This window comes from Papaver somniferum, unplaced genomic scaffold (assembly GCF_003573695.1).
Source record: "Papaver somniferum cultivar HN1 unplaced genomic scaffold, ASM357369v1 unplaced-scaffold_47, whole genome shotgun sequence".
NCBI lineage: Eukaryota > Viridiplantae > Streptophyta > Magnoliopsida > Ranunculales > Papaveraceae > Papaver > Papaver somniferum.
Genome location: NW_020647304.1, coordinates 63,768 through 77,660, shown reverse-complemented (window position 1 = coordinate 77,660; position 13,893 = coordinate 63,768). Strand labels below are relative to the sequence as shown.

The window sequence follows — 13,893 nt, the reverse complement described above, 5'->3', positions numbered from 1 at the left end:
CTAACATTTCACTTGGTCATCAAATACCTAACTGTCTTCGTCAAAAATAATAGTTTATGGAACCTGCTCGTCAAGTGAAAGATTCACGTTGTCAAGTAGATCAAATGCATCTCCATTGCTAATATTTCACATTGTACTTTATTCGATCCTTTTCTCGAAGATTGTTGTCATCAAACATTAAATCTTTAACATTTTGGTATTCAATCTTATTATTTCTCTTAATTGAATATATAAAATTATAGGGCTATTTTGTGTTTCCCCCCCTCCCAAGATCGCTAATTAGTGTTTCCTCCCATCGTTAGTTTTTCCATCCATTACTTGGTTAGCTGAGTCAGCGAAAATATACACGTGGCAAAAATATATACGTGGCAAAAATATATACGTGTCGGACAAAGTTACCGAAACACCCTGATTTGTTTCCGTAATTATACCAAACCACCATCCCATTCTCATCGTTAATTTTGATTGATTGGTTCGTGAGTAGCAGATATAGGAAAAACCACAAAATCAATTACTATGATATTCTGGGTTTGATCGATGAGAAGATTTTTATCAAAAGGTAGGAAGATTGGAGCTGTGCATTATCAATTGGGTTTCAGAACCTAAGCTAGAAAATATTTTATTTTCATCAACTACTCACTGGAAATCTCTATCATCAATACACTTGAACCTTTAGTTACATGTGAATGTAGACGTTCTGTTACCGAACCACGTAATACGTTTATGTCAATCTTTTACTTACATTCTTTGCCCTTAATCTTTAGCTTCTGATATGAGTTTATAACTCGTTTTACTTATTGTTTTATCATTTCATTTTATTGGTTATCATACTAAAAAAAAGTGGTACTTACATATGGAGGCATCTTTTTTTTATTGACAAGCAAAACACTTAAACCACGTATTACAAACTTGAGACGTTGCCGTAGGGAGACTGAAATTGGTCACTCACAGACACACGCACGCTGAAATAAATGAAATCATTGAGAATTTTGATGAAGACCGCATCATGCATTCAAGAGCATCTGGTCAAAATGCCATACCCCTGCAATTCACCAATTGAAAATACTTTATTAAAAAAATCAATCTTACCCAGGAATTCAAGAGGTATTGAAACAATGATTTGAGTTCCAACTATTACCATATCCCTTGCAGCGGATCCTCCTCAACTGGGAAACAAATTCAGAGATTTTTTTAATAATTTCCACCTTCAAGAGAGAAATGGAAATAAACCATTAGTTATACCATTGGAAGTATTTTTCTTATAGATAAAAGAACTGAATAAATGCCAGGAAATCCATGATTGGAAAATTGAAATACACAAGAAAACCAACTTCACCTGCTCAGTCAAGAAGGTGCTCTCAATAAATTCTGCCATTTGCACATCATTATTTTCATCTGCCACCTGTATTTTTTGTTTAGCAAAACTCATTGTCTCAGTAGAAGCCCATGGAGAGTATATAATCAACATAAATCCAAAAAGCTTTGCATTTTATGTAATTTGAGCAAAAGCAACCGATGGCACTACAGGACAATGGTAAAAATATTGGGTGATAATGCTAGCTAGTGATCTTAAGTATAAACATTTTTTTCGAAGAAAAAAATTTATATTAAAGAGAAAAGAGAAAAGAAAAGCCAAAACCAATACAAACTGAGAAGTCAGTGAAACAACAGAAACATCTCAAACAAATAACAACTTAGACCACTGAAACAAAACTGTAAAAGCTTAGGTATGCAGAAATAGCTCTCAGTTATGAATAAAATGGCTGCTATCTAGAGACTTAAACGTATTCATATCACAACTTCAAAGAACCAAATTCTTTATCGATCAAGAAAAAAAATTCAATCACACAAAAGGAAACACTCAAGAGCAATGCATTCTTTATAGAGAAAATATAAAAATCCACTAAAAATAATAAGAGAAAATATATATTACATTCCATTTTTGATTGAAAAAACAACCACTAAAAAGTTAATTAAAAATCCGCCAAATTCTTTATCGATTAAGAAAAAGATTAAACCCCATAATAAGTTAAAAGGGGAGCTCGCAGCTTTGGAGGGTCATGAACAACATTTAATGCTAATCTACAAACAAGGAAGAAGTTGAAAGAGTTAGAAGCTTACACCATGTAACTGGAAAAGCTTCATGTTTGTTGACTTCTCTAGAGACAATGCAAGTTCCATAGCTGAGTTAAGACATCGACCATATTCAGTACAAGAGATACAAATGACAATGATAATATATGTTAAGCTAACGCACGTCTTAGAGAAAAGAACAACTATATGTCAGATAAATACTTATCAACAAATGATTTTAAGTGCAATTTAGAATTTATTTGAGTTTTACAAAAACAAATTTTTATTATGTGTTGTACTATTTCGGGACGGAGCCAGGATATATTATTTGGGAGGACAAATGTATATTGGTATAGTAGTAATGCTGTAAAATAGGCGGCCGAAGACGCATGTTTTTTAGGCGTTGTTTCTACTTCGAATGGTGTCACACCAGATACACTGCCATATGTTGAAATTAACGAGGATTTACTCAATAAATACTTTTGTAGATTTCTATAGATTTAAAAAGAGTCATGAAAAATAACAATTTTCGGAGAGTCCTACAGAGTTGGAAAAATACTTGCAGAGTTTTGTGAGTTGGCCTAATTCCTATAGAGATTTGTAGAGTTCTAAAAAGTTGTGAAAACAAGATTTCTAAAGAATTGTATAACAACAAAACATGACAAATCCACATATTTGTAGAGTTTTTAAAAATTTATCCTATCAAAACCAATTCTTGAAAAACGTTGGTTGCAAATTAAATTGAACACCAAACATAATCTGAAACACTTTAGCCATTAATGGAAATTTTTATTTCAACAATAACAAAATAAAAAAAGTTTGATCGTATCATATGCATTTAGGATATATATATATATATATAATATATATATATATTATAATATATATATGCATTTAGGATACAATTAAGAGACAGAGAGAAATAGATCTAGAGTATACGTGTAAGAGTTTGCATCAACTTGAAATAAAGTAAAATAATATAAAAACAAATAAAAGATAATAAATGAAATTTTCAATTTTTTGTAGAAGTCTCCCAAAATCTTTCATATTTTGCAAGACTTTCTCTAAGGTAAAAATACACATAAATGTCATTCAAAGTCTAAAAAATTGGTAAGTATGCTAAGTCTTTAAATTTTCTTGTTTATAATGAGTAACACAAACTTTGGGCGAGATTTTACAAGTATATAACGAGTAACATATACTTATAAGGAGTTTTATAAAGTATACAACCAGTAATACAATACTTTGGAAATCTATTAAAGTCTCAGGAAATCACAAGAAGTATTTATTGAGTAAATCCCTGTAAGAGTTGGACTTGATAATTTTTGATATCTTTCATTTCTTTTTATACGATAAATGGCGTTACCGGCAGTTATTAAAGGAAAATGTAGAATATATTTAAATCTTGTATAAGTCTGGTAATATCCATAGATAAGGAGGACAAATCTATAAATACTTCAAAATTTTAAACCTAATATAATAATTATGAAAAACTTAATATGTAATTAAAAAATTCTAGGCGGGACAACTGTCCCCACTGGACTTAGTGTGGCTCCGTTACCGTAAAAATAAAGTAGTTGGAGGTTAAAATTTTAACGTGTTGGGCTAAGTCACATACTGCACTGGGTTTTGCTCAAATTTTAACGTGTTGTGTTAGGTTGTGCAGGGGCCCACACAGCCAAACTTACACCTGTCATCCCAACCATGGCTTAAGCCTAGTGTAACCATGGACGAACAGGAAATACAAGCACGTGTACTGTGTACATGACTGTGATTGAAAGTCTCAACAAACAATTTTACCGTTTATAAAAGTTGCAGAGCAATTTCATAAACATTACCAAACATTTGACATGAGACAAACAAATACGAATTCGACGAGAAAGATCCGGGACTTACAGTACAAAGCTTCTCCTTTCTCGGAATGATAGAGTTCAGACTCAGGCATTAGCATCGTATCTAGCTTGACTCTACCCCCTCTTTTATTCTAACAATTAGTAGAACAAGATCATCAGATATCAAAACCGAACTCGTAAAACAGAGTAATTCAACCCAAGTAATTAAACAAACACCTGATATTTCATAAGTAGCTCAGCACGTTCCCTTTTCTCCACCATAGCTTCCCTAAAGAACCTAAAATCAGAAAAACAAAAATTAAACCAGATTCAACAAAATCACAAAAATCAAAATTCTCTCAAGGGTTTTCAGACAGCAAACTACTTAGCAAATCCTTCCAGAGCAACATAATCCCGGTCAAAGTACGCGTAAGCCGAATGATACACATACGATAAATTGTATTCCCAACTGATTCAATCAAACAACAATTTAGCATCAAAAAATGAAAAGAAAAATAAAACTCAATCAAAGATTTTCTGAAAGAAAAAATATAAAAAAAAATCAACGAAATGAGTTGAAATCAGTCTGAAGTTAGAGGAAATTACTTGATCTGGTCATTAATGGCAGCTTCACAAGCATTTGAAAACTTATGGCGAGCAAGAGATTGTTGAGAAAGAGCTGATAATAATTGAAGTTCTTTCTTAATTTCTTCAAACGGTTTAAAAACAACAGCAGTAGTTCCTGGACTAAGATTATTATTTGATTCATTCTTCAATACACTCACCACAAATCCATCAGTTCTTCTCTGTGATGATGAGAAACTCACAGAAGACGAAGAAGAAGAAGGGAATTGATTCACATTATCAGGTACTGCTGTTGATAGAGAGAACGCTGTGGATGGAGATGATGCTCTCAGGAGCATGGTCGCAGTAGTTGTGCTGGTGGCTGTGGTGGTGATACTGTGAAGATTGTATGGTGAGGAATGGGGGAATATCTTAGAAAAAGAAGATTTTATTTAGAGGGCATAATATACTTCGACGGGCTGGTGCCGCTGGTCCTTGAGAGCACTTCTGTGGATACCATTTGAAAAATGACAAACGTGGGCGTAACATTTTTGGAGTTTATCTGCTGGATTTGTTGGGGGTGGTGAATTTGGAATTTGCAATTTGAAAATTTGAAACTTAACCTCTCTATGGACAAATATAAAAATTTGGCTAATAGTATGGAATTCATTTTATGCTGATTTTGACTGGGCAACTGTGTTATGAATAGTCTTTTTTGTCCTTCGACATAATCTATGCTTTCAGGGTTTAGGGTTTAAGGCTTAGGGATCAGGGTTTGGGGTTCAAGATTTAGGGTTCAGGTGGTGGCGTTGGCGGTGGTGGTGGCAGCAGCGGTAGTGGTAGTGGTAGTGGTGGCGGTAGTGTTGTTGGTGGCAGTGGTGATAGTGGCGTTGGTGGTGGTGGCGGCGGTGTTGGTGGTGGTTGTGGTGGAGGAGGCGGTAGCGGTGGGGTGGTGGTGGTGGTGGTGTGGATGAGGCGTTAGCGGGGGCGGTGGTGTTGGTGTTGGTGGTGGTTGTTCTAGTAGTAGTGGTGGTGGCGGTGGTGGGGATGGTGGTGGTAATGGTGGCGGTGGTGGTGGCAGCGGTGGTGGTTGGTAGTTGTTCGTTTGGTAGTGGCGACCGTCCAAAACAGTCCCCTTATGTCAGCTTATTTGTCATAAGGGTATAAATGCCATCTTTTCATACGTGCGTAACCACATGCATGCTAATTTGACCACCTAACCATCTCTAACGGCAAAAGTAACGGTTGGGGCATTTTGATAAGATTTTGGGCATTTTAATCTTTTCCCTAACGTCCGGGACATTTTCACAACCATGGGGTCGATTTTGGGGTACTTTGCTACTTATAAATGTTTGATGCGCTACATGGGGTTCCAAATTCGGATTTCTGATGGTAATTTTTACCTATTGATGAATTTGACATGGACGGTTATTTTTTTATCTATTGTTGGTAAAATAGATGTTTCACACAAAGTGTGTTCGTTTGGAACGACTTATCTCTAGTGTTCTCGTGCTTCCTTTGCCTTAAATGGTTTTTCTTGGTTCATGTACCTATCTATCGAGAAGGTATCTGTTATTGTCTCTAGAAATTGTGAAACCATCCTAGCATATTATGAAGGAGAGGACTCATCCCCGTGGCTATGCAGACAGCAAGATCGTGAAAGGGGGAATCCCCCTGTAGCCATGTAGCCTGAGAAGGGATGTGGATATATCTTCCTTAATGGTCACGAGTGCGTAATTCCATTGACTCAATCAGTCAATCCTTTGTACCAAAAATGAACGCGACATGGAATATGTCAAGGATTTTCTCCTGTCTTTATGCAGGTTGTCTAGGAAGGCGAGCCAGCGTAAAAACTTAGACATACTTTTATGAGATAAAATCTTTATGAGATAGTATCTCTAGCCATACCCCGACTTGATCGGGACAAAAGGGATTTCGGTTTTCGGTAGAATGATCAGTCCTCCTATCCGCTTCAGTTTTTTTGGCTGATTCCTCATGAGGCTCGCTGGTAGACTAGCACAGTAACATGTTCAACGAATCTAGTAATATGTTGTTGGAGCTTAATCTTGCTAGGCTTAAAACTAGTTTCTTTTAATAATACTTCTTATCTAATTAAAATTGATTTAAAAAAATAAAAACTGTAATATAGGTTTTGACGTGTTTCACATTTTTTTTTATAATTTATTTTTATTCTGAAATCAGACAAAAAGACACAAATATTAGAAATAATATTGAATAATACTGGAGGAAATTGTACTTATAGGTTCTTTTTGTATTAGAGGTCAATCCTTTATGCAAAACGGAATTAAGAATTTGCTAGTAAAAGCAGATTAAATAGTTTAGAAAACTCAATATTGATTGATAATAATGTATTTTTAATACATAAAACTTGTCTCATATTTAAATAACTCTAAGACCCAAACTTGGAAAATAAGAAATCCCTAAAATAACTAATATTCTAGAATTAAATAACTTCTTAAAATAAATAAATTCTAAAACTAAGAAATACGTGCTCTAAATTAATTAAACTCTAGAAATAATAAGAAAAATACTAATCCCGAATATAATGGATGTCCTACATCAGGCCCGCCATCTCGAAAAGAATTCGTCTCGAAATAACAAATTACTGGAAAACATGTATTATTGTCTTACATCATGCCCGCCATCTTGAAAAGAAGTCGTCTTCGAATTTACCAAAGACTGTAAGAGACCCGTCCAACAAATAATATACTTTGAGTAAGTTGATGACCGTAGAATAGAACACCATAAAATTGATTTTTGAACACAAAAATTGATGTCGATGTTGGTAACAATTGGAGTATCCTTCGCCTAGTTAGCAATTCGGGATTCGGCAAACGTACGGAACGGCAAACGTACGAGTATTATACGGTTTTGTAAAATTCAGATTCGGTCCAAAATTCGGTCAACGGGACGTGATTCGTCATTAATTCGGAACGGCATACGTACGTGTATAATTCGATTTATAAATGTGAGTTCGGCTCTGAAAATTCGGTATCTATATATAACAAATAATTTGTATTTATAAGGTCATAGACCAATTTTTATGCATATGTGTGAGTTATTTAAGGAAAAATAAACTCAATATGATGATATTAATAATATATACAACATTAGTTATCCAAAAGGACGTCGTATGGTGGTTTAAATGCTTTGTTAGTGAGTTTGAGATCTCTCTCACCTTCACCTTCAAATCTCTTCAGTCGTTTTTGTTTCATAAAAATTACAACACGTCTAATATTCGGTCGTGTATGTTCGGGAGGCAGTAAAGCCCAAAAAGTGGAGTCTTTGAAAAGTAAAAGCTAAAGAATTTATGGCGAATTAAGCGGACGTATCATTCGGGATACGTAAAATTCGTGAACGATTCGTGAATAATCCGGGAATGCCACATAATACACGACTTGGATTCGGAGTTGCAAACGTACGTGAATAAGACGGTAAAATTCGTGATACGGAAAAATTCGCGAATGATTCGCGAATCATTCGCGAACTTACTAACTAGGATCCTTCGTCATAATTTTCTTGGAGTACGTTTGACCGACATAAATCTTTATGGCTAGTTTTTGATTTTCAATAACATCAACTATTGATACGTCAACTTGATTACTTTTCGTAACCTGCAAAGAAGGTATTGATGGTGAATCTATTATTGGCGAAAAGAATATGCGTGTAGGGACCTATATTGTTGGAGGAGTAACCTCATAAAGTGTACGGAGCTGTGACCAATCCAATTGGTCTAACCTAATCTACAATTTTATTGGTCGATGATAATCTTTTTTTTTTTTTTTTTTTTTTTTGTAATTCCACAATTTCACCTAGTACGTCCTCAAAATTAAACATGATAATTTTGGCAAAGTTATTGTAACTATTATAGGCATTAGCTTAGCCGGGAGATCGAAGAAGCTATCTAACGTGAACGGTTATATATTGGATGGGCTTAAGTGATGGTTGGGCTTGGTGGGCTTGGTTTGGTAGTTTGGAAAAAGAATTAAAGACGTGGATGGACGGACAGCAGTGTTGAGATTTGAGAAGTGGGAAGAGGTGAGATGGAAAAATAGGAGCCACAGACGATTTATTTCTTTTAATCTTTTTTGGATAAAAATAAATAAAAGGATAGTTGATAATTGGGTTCGGAAGAAGAGATGCCGAGATCTCGATGGTTAGAGAATAAACGAAAGGGTAAAGAAAAATTAGATGAAAAGGGTAAGAGGACCGGAAGCCAAAGCCTTAGATATGCAGAACCAAAACGTGAATAAAGAATTTGATAAAAGTAGATTGAATAGTTAACAAACTTAATATTGATTGATAATAATGTATTTTCAATACATAAAACTTGTTTCTTATTTAAATAACTCTAAAACTCAAACTTGAAAAATAACATATCTCTAAAACAAATAATGTTCTAGAATTAAATAACTTCTTAGAATAAATAAATTCTGAAACTAAGAAATACATGTTCTAAATTAATTATATTCTAGAAATAATAATAAAAATGCTAATCCCAAATCTAACGGATATCCTATATTAATCCTACTTCATCATTGCCAACCAATAGGCGACACAGAGGAAGAACCACTACACCTTGGAATCAAAATAAAAAAAAAAACTTTGTTATAAATTATCCCTTTCCAGGTTTATATGGAGTAACTGCTTTCCAAGGACGTCATTACATATTCCCGAAACATTATTCAATTTTGAATTCAAAAGCTTTACAATGCGATAAATTCTTTTGATATGGGATTTTTTTGAATGCTTTACGTCTGTGTTGAAAACATGTTTCCGTGAGTCTTTGTTTTGTAAAATTACGAGATACTTAAATAAAAACTTCAGTATATTAGACAGGAGAACACATTCTTTAACATAGCATGCTGAAGATAAATCCATTTGGAGGGCATATTTACGTCTTACCTTATCAATGGATATAAATGTTACTAATAGTAGATAAATGTGATTACAATTTGGCAAAGTTTTTCTTTCATATATGGGAGTCTAAATTTGTTCACATTCCTCTAACGAGTGTATATTTCACATATTTTTCTGATTGATTAATTATTTAACTGATGGTCCCATTATCTTTCATGTTTAGAATCACGACCGTCGTTACATAACTTCCCAAAATTCAATTAGGGTAAAGATTGAAATGTGAAATATATACTCGTTAAAGAGTGTGTACGAATTCGCACTCCAAAAAACGCCTTTGCATAATGATAATTAGAATATGTGTAATAATTACTCTATTTAATCTTTGCACTAGATCCAGAAATAAAATATCTAAAGATCTCCAGGACTAAAAGCCTAAACCTAAGACTCGTCATATACGTGGCGGCATGTCTGGCGCGTATCTTACTATGAGCTGTTGGTCGGGAAATGACCTAAAAAGGATGATATTTCTGGCACGCACTGTCCCAACTAAATTTTTTCAAAAGTGACAATTTCAACTTTCGGCAACTTTCTTATACCTTTTTCATCCTCCATAATAGACTTTTTGCAATGACTTTGCCCAAACGAGGACTCGTCGAATCCCGTTAACTGACCCTACATAACATTGACTAGTTGCCTGCTTACTGGTTACCAGTCATGTACGGGGTACATTCCTACGAACACTCGAAAATATACCATTGACCATTGACCGTGTAGTCTTGACCAGTAAAATTGTTCTTACCACATTTTTTATGCAGTCATATACATCATCAATTCAGAGATATATACGGTGTTTTACGGTCATATTTTACCGTTTTTGGTCAATTTTTTTTATTTTGGAATATTTGAGAATTATGGGGAGATACACGGAATATCACATTTTTTCAAGTCCTTTTACATCAAAAATCTCTCTCATTATGTATATACTTTCCTCTACAATTAATATATTTTTTTCTGTTAAGTTTTTTTTTATTATTGATAATCAAATCATTAGTATTTCATTTCAAATAAGAAACGTTTAAATGCTGGTTTTCAAAAAAAAAAACAAGTACAACATAAGCATGAAACAAATACAATGATAGATGCAAAACGCGAAGAGAAAGAGCGGTCCAAAACCGGTAGCACCCAAATCTTGTATGTAGAGATTGGAGAAGGAATAGTATTTGGAATCATAGTTCGACCATTTTGATTGATTTTCTTCTTGAAAATAGATACTTCTATGAGAGAGGAGTGATTTGCCCAAAAACTCATACTTAGCAAGAATCCCGGAAATCCTAAATTTATTATTATGTTGAATAATTTAGTATTGCCTCCGTCAAATCGTCGATGTACTTGTATCCAACAAACCAAATCACGAACAAATCTTTAGAACGAAAACACTATTAAAAAAAATCACCGTAATAGCAAAAAACCAATCTCCTTAATAGCGAAGAAAAGAATCGCTCTAATAGCGAAGAAATTTAATGAAAATAACTAAAAATCTCCCATAAACAAGCAATCTTTGTTCAGATCTAGTCATAAAAACATTAGATTTGAGCAAAGGAAAGAACACGATGAGTTTTCTTCTATTACGTTATTAATAGGCAGAGATCCACCCTATAAAATGATAAAAATGATAAATATTTTTTTGATTCGTTACTTGTTTGTCAAAAATATAGGAAAATAAATATACAACACCAGCTCCTCTATCGCTTTCTGTCCGTAGCTTACTGATAATCCATATTTATCAGTTTTCATAATGTCAATGCGGTTTTAATCCACCCGTAAAGTCTATAAAGAACGTTTTTACTACAACATATTCTCTTCGTCCCACAATTAAGTGACTTGGTTTAAGTTTGCACAATTTTTAAAGCAACCACTGAAAAAAATAGTTTTAAGCATTTTTTACAACTATACCCTTATGGATAATAACTAGTGAAATTTTGAAATGATTTGTCTCTCAAGTTACACCACGGATTTCATACCATTCAAATTTTGAAATGATTTGTCTCGCAAATTTCATACCATTGAAAAGTATTTTAAAACACCTACGTAACGAATATAAACATGACTATCAAATTATGCATATTTCTTATAATTAACTAAAAGGATAATTTTAAAAATATCTTTTTGTTTAGTGATATAGGTCACTTATTAGTGGGATAAAATATAAAAACAAATAGGTCACTAAATAATGGGACGGAAGAAATACTATAAAAAATACATAAGTGTCTAATTGCGTGCGTAGATTTCATGTTATCTTTTTCCTTTCCTAGGATTCTTCGTCATTCACTTGACATTCATGCAAGACCCAGCAGTAGGCGAGTGGAGGTCTTGTTAATATATAGTTTGCAAGATAATAGTGTTATTTAAAACATATTAACAAGAGAGTAATGTTTTCTAAAACTCTTTAAATATTTTATTATTTACTTAAAAATTATTATTATTATTGGACAAATATTATTACAAGAAACCAGTTGGCGTTTAACAAGCTGTTTTCCAACAACGTATTACTATATATTAGTTAAATAGATTTCCGTACTAGCTTACTGGCGATCATCATGAGGATTATCCAAAAAAGCTGAAGCGGGTAGGGACTGATTATACCGCAAGAGTTGCAAGTTAACTCTACCTTACATGTCAAATTTTACAGTATTACACCATCGGGGTATTTGAATCAGGGACCTCCTACAAGGCATCAAACCTTTGAGGAATGTGGATAACCAACTGAACGAGCTATCCGATATTATTTATTTATTTACTTTTAAAAAAGTATAGCTAAAAATGTATGGAACAACAACAATTTCCTTTAAACAAAGTGTTATTCGGGAAAAAAAAGTCGGTTTATAAATAATTTCTAAAATTTCCCAAAGTTTGGGAACATGAAATTTTTTTAAAAGAAAACTAAAAAGGGAACTTAGTCCTATTTTTCCAATATCTTATCAATTAAAATACATTCTCCGTCCCATTAGTAGATGACCTAGTTCAAGTTTGCACTATTCTTAAGGCAATGAATAAAATTAAGTATCTTTTTACAATTATACCCTTATGGTAATAATTTGTAAAATGTAGAATTGATTTATCTCTCAGATTATATCATGAATTTTCGTAAATTTTGTATCATTGAAAAGAATTTTGAAACACATACGTAAAGAATATAACCATGAATATCAAATTATACATATTTCTTATACTAACGATATTCAATCAAAAGGATAATTTTAGAAATATCCCATTATTTAATGAAATAGGTCAACTAATAATAAGACAAAATTTTAAACTAAGTAGATTATCTAATAGTGGGGACGGGGAAAGTAATCGGAGTAATAATTAGGTAATAAAATAAAAGAATTCAAAGCTTTTAATGGGGGCATGTGCATGAGTAATCCATTCTCTAGTTGATCCCCTGACCAAGAGAAGAACGACAGTGACTTCGTACCTATCCTATCCTGACCTTGAACTTAAAATGTTAATCTTCACCATTTAAAGGACGGTCCTTATTTTACACATATCTTAGTAATCAATTTGGGAGCTATAAAACCAACCTATAAAGGACCACAATTGGTACGTAGATATGAACGTGCTTCCCAAATGGGGTACCTACCCTAGTTAGCAATTCGGGATTCGGCAAACGTACGGAACGGCAAACGTACGAGTATTATACGGTTTTGTAAAATCCAGATTCGGTCCAAAATTCGGTTAACGGGACGTGATTCGTCATTAATTCGGAACGGCATACGTACGTGTATAATTCGATTTATAAATGTGAGTTCGGCTCTGAAAATTCGGTATCTATATATAACAAATAATTTGTATTTATAAGGTCATAGACCAATTTTTATGCATATGTGTGAGTTATTTAAGAAAAAATAAACTCAATATGATGATATTAATAATATATATAACATTAGTTATCCAAAAGGACGTCGTATGGTGGTTTAGATGCTTTGTTAGTGAGTTTGAGATCTCTCTCACCTTCACCTTCAAATCTCTTCAGTCGTTTTTGTTTCATAAAAATTACAACACGTCTAATATTCGGTCGTGTATGTTCGGGAGACAGTAAAGCCCAAAAAGTGGAGTCTTTGAAAAGTAAAAGCTAAAGAATTTATGGCGAATTAAACGGACGTATCATTCGGGATACGTAAAATTCGTGAATGATTCGCGAATAATTCGGGAATGCCACATAATACGCGACTTGGGTTCGGAGTTGCAAACGTACGCCAATAAAACGGTAAAATTCGCGAATGATTCGCGAATCATTCGCGAACTTACTAACTAGGGTACCTACACCAATTTTATTATAAAGGTTAGGTTTTAAGATTTGATATTTCCATTTCTAACGTTTCCTTGAACTTAACAATATGACCCCAATAAAATTAATGCACGTGAGATTCACGATAAGATAACAAAATTAGTGATAAAAAATTAAGGAGACCAAACTTGTGATACAAAACCCCATTTAAATATTGGGAATTATTAAAATTCTATCTTAAATAAAATCGATACA

At 33.4% G+C, this 13,893-nt stretch overlaps 1 protein-coding gene across 1 annotated transcript; it reads right to left on the bottom strand.

The window, feature by feature from the left end:
- Window positions 1–759: 759 nt before the first annotated feature.
- LOC113342783 (ferritin-3, chloroplastic-like) lies at window positions 760–4,943 on the bottom strand. Its single transcript, XM_026587211.1, has 8 exons — window positions 4,512–4,943; window positions 4,291–4,374; window positions 4,143–4,203; window positions 3,970–4,057; window positions 2,122–2,183; window positions 1,337–1,402; window positions 1,139–1,205; window positions 760–1,042 (listed from the first exon to the last, which is right to left on the bottom strand). The coding sequence occupies exons 1-8, from the start codon at window positions 4,826–4,828 to the stop codon at window positions 1,005–1,007; spliced, it is 783 nt and encodes a 260-aa protein (XP_026442996.1). The 5' UTR covers window positions 4,829–4,943; the 3' UTR covers window positions 760–1,004.
- Between the last annotated feature and the right edge of the window lie 8,950 nt (window positions 4,944–13,893).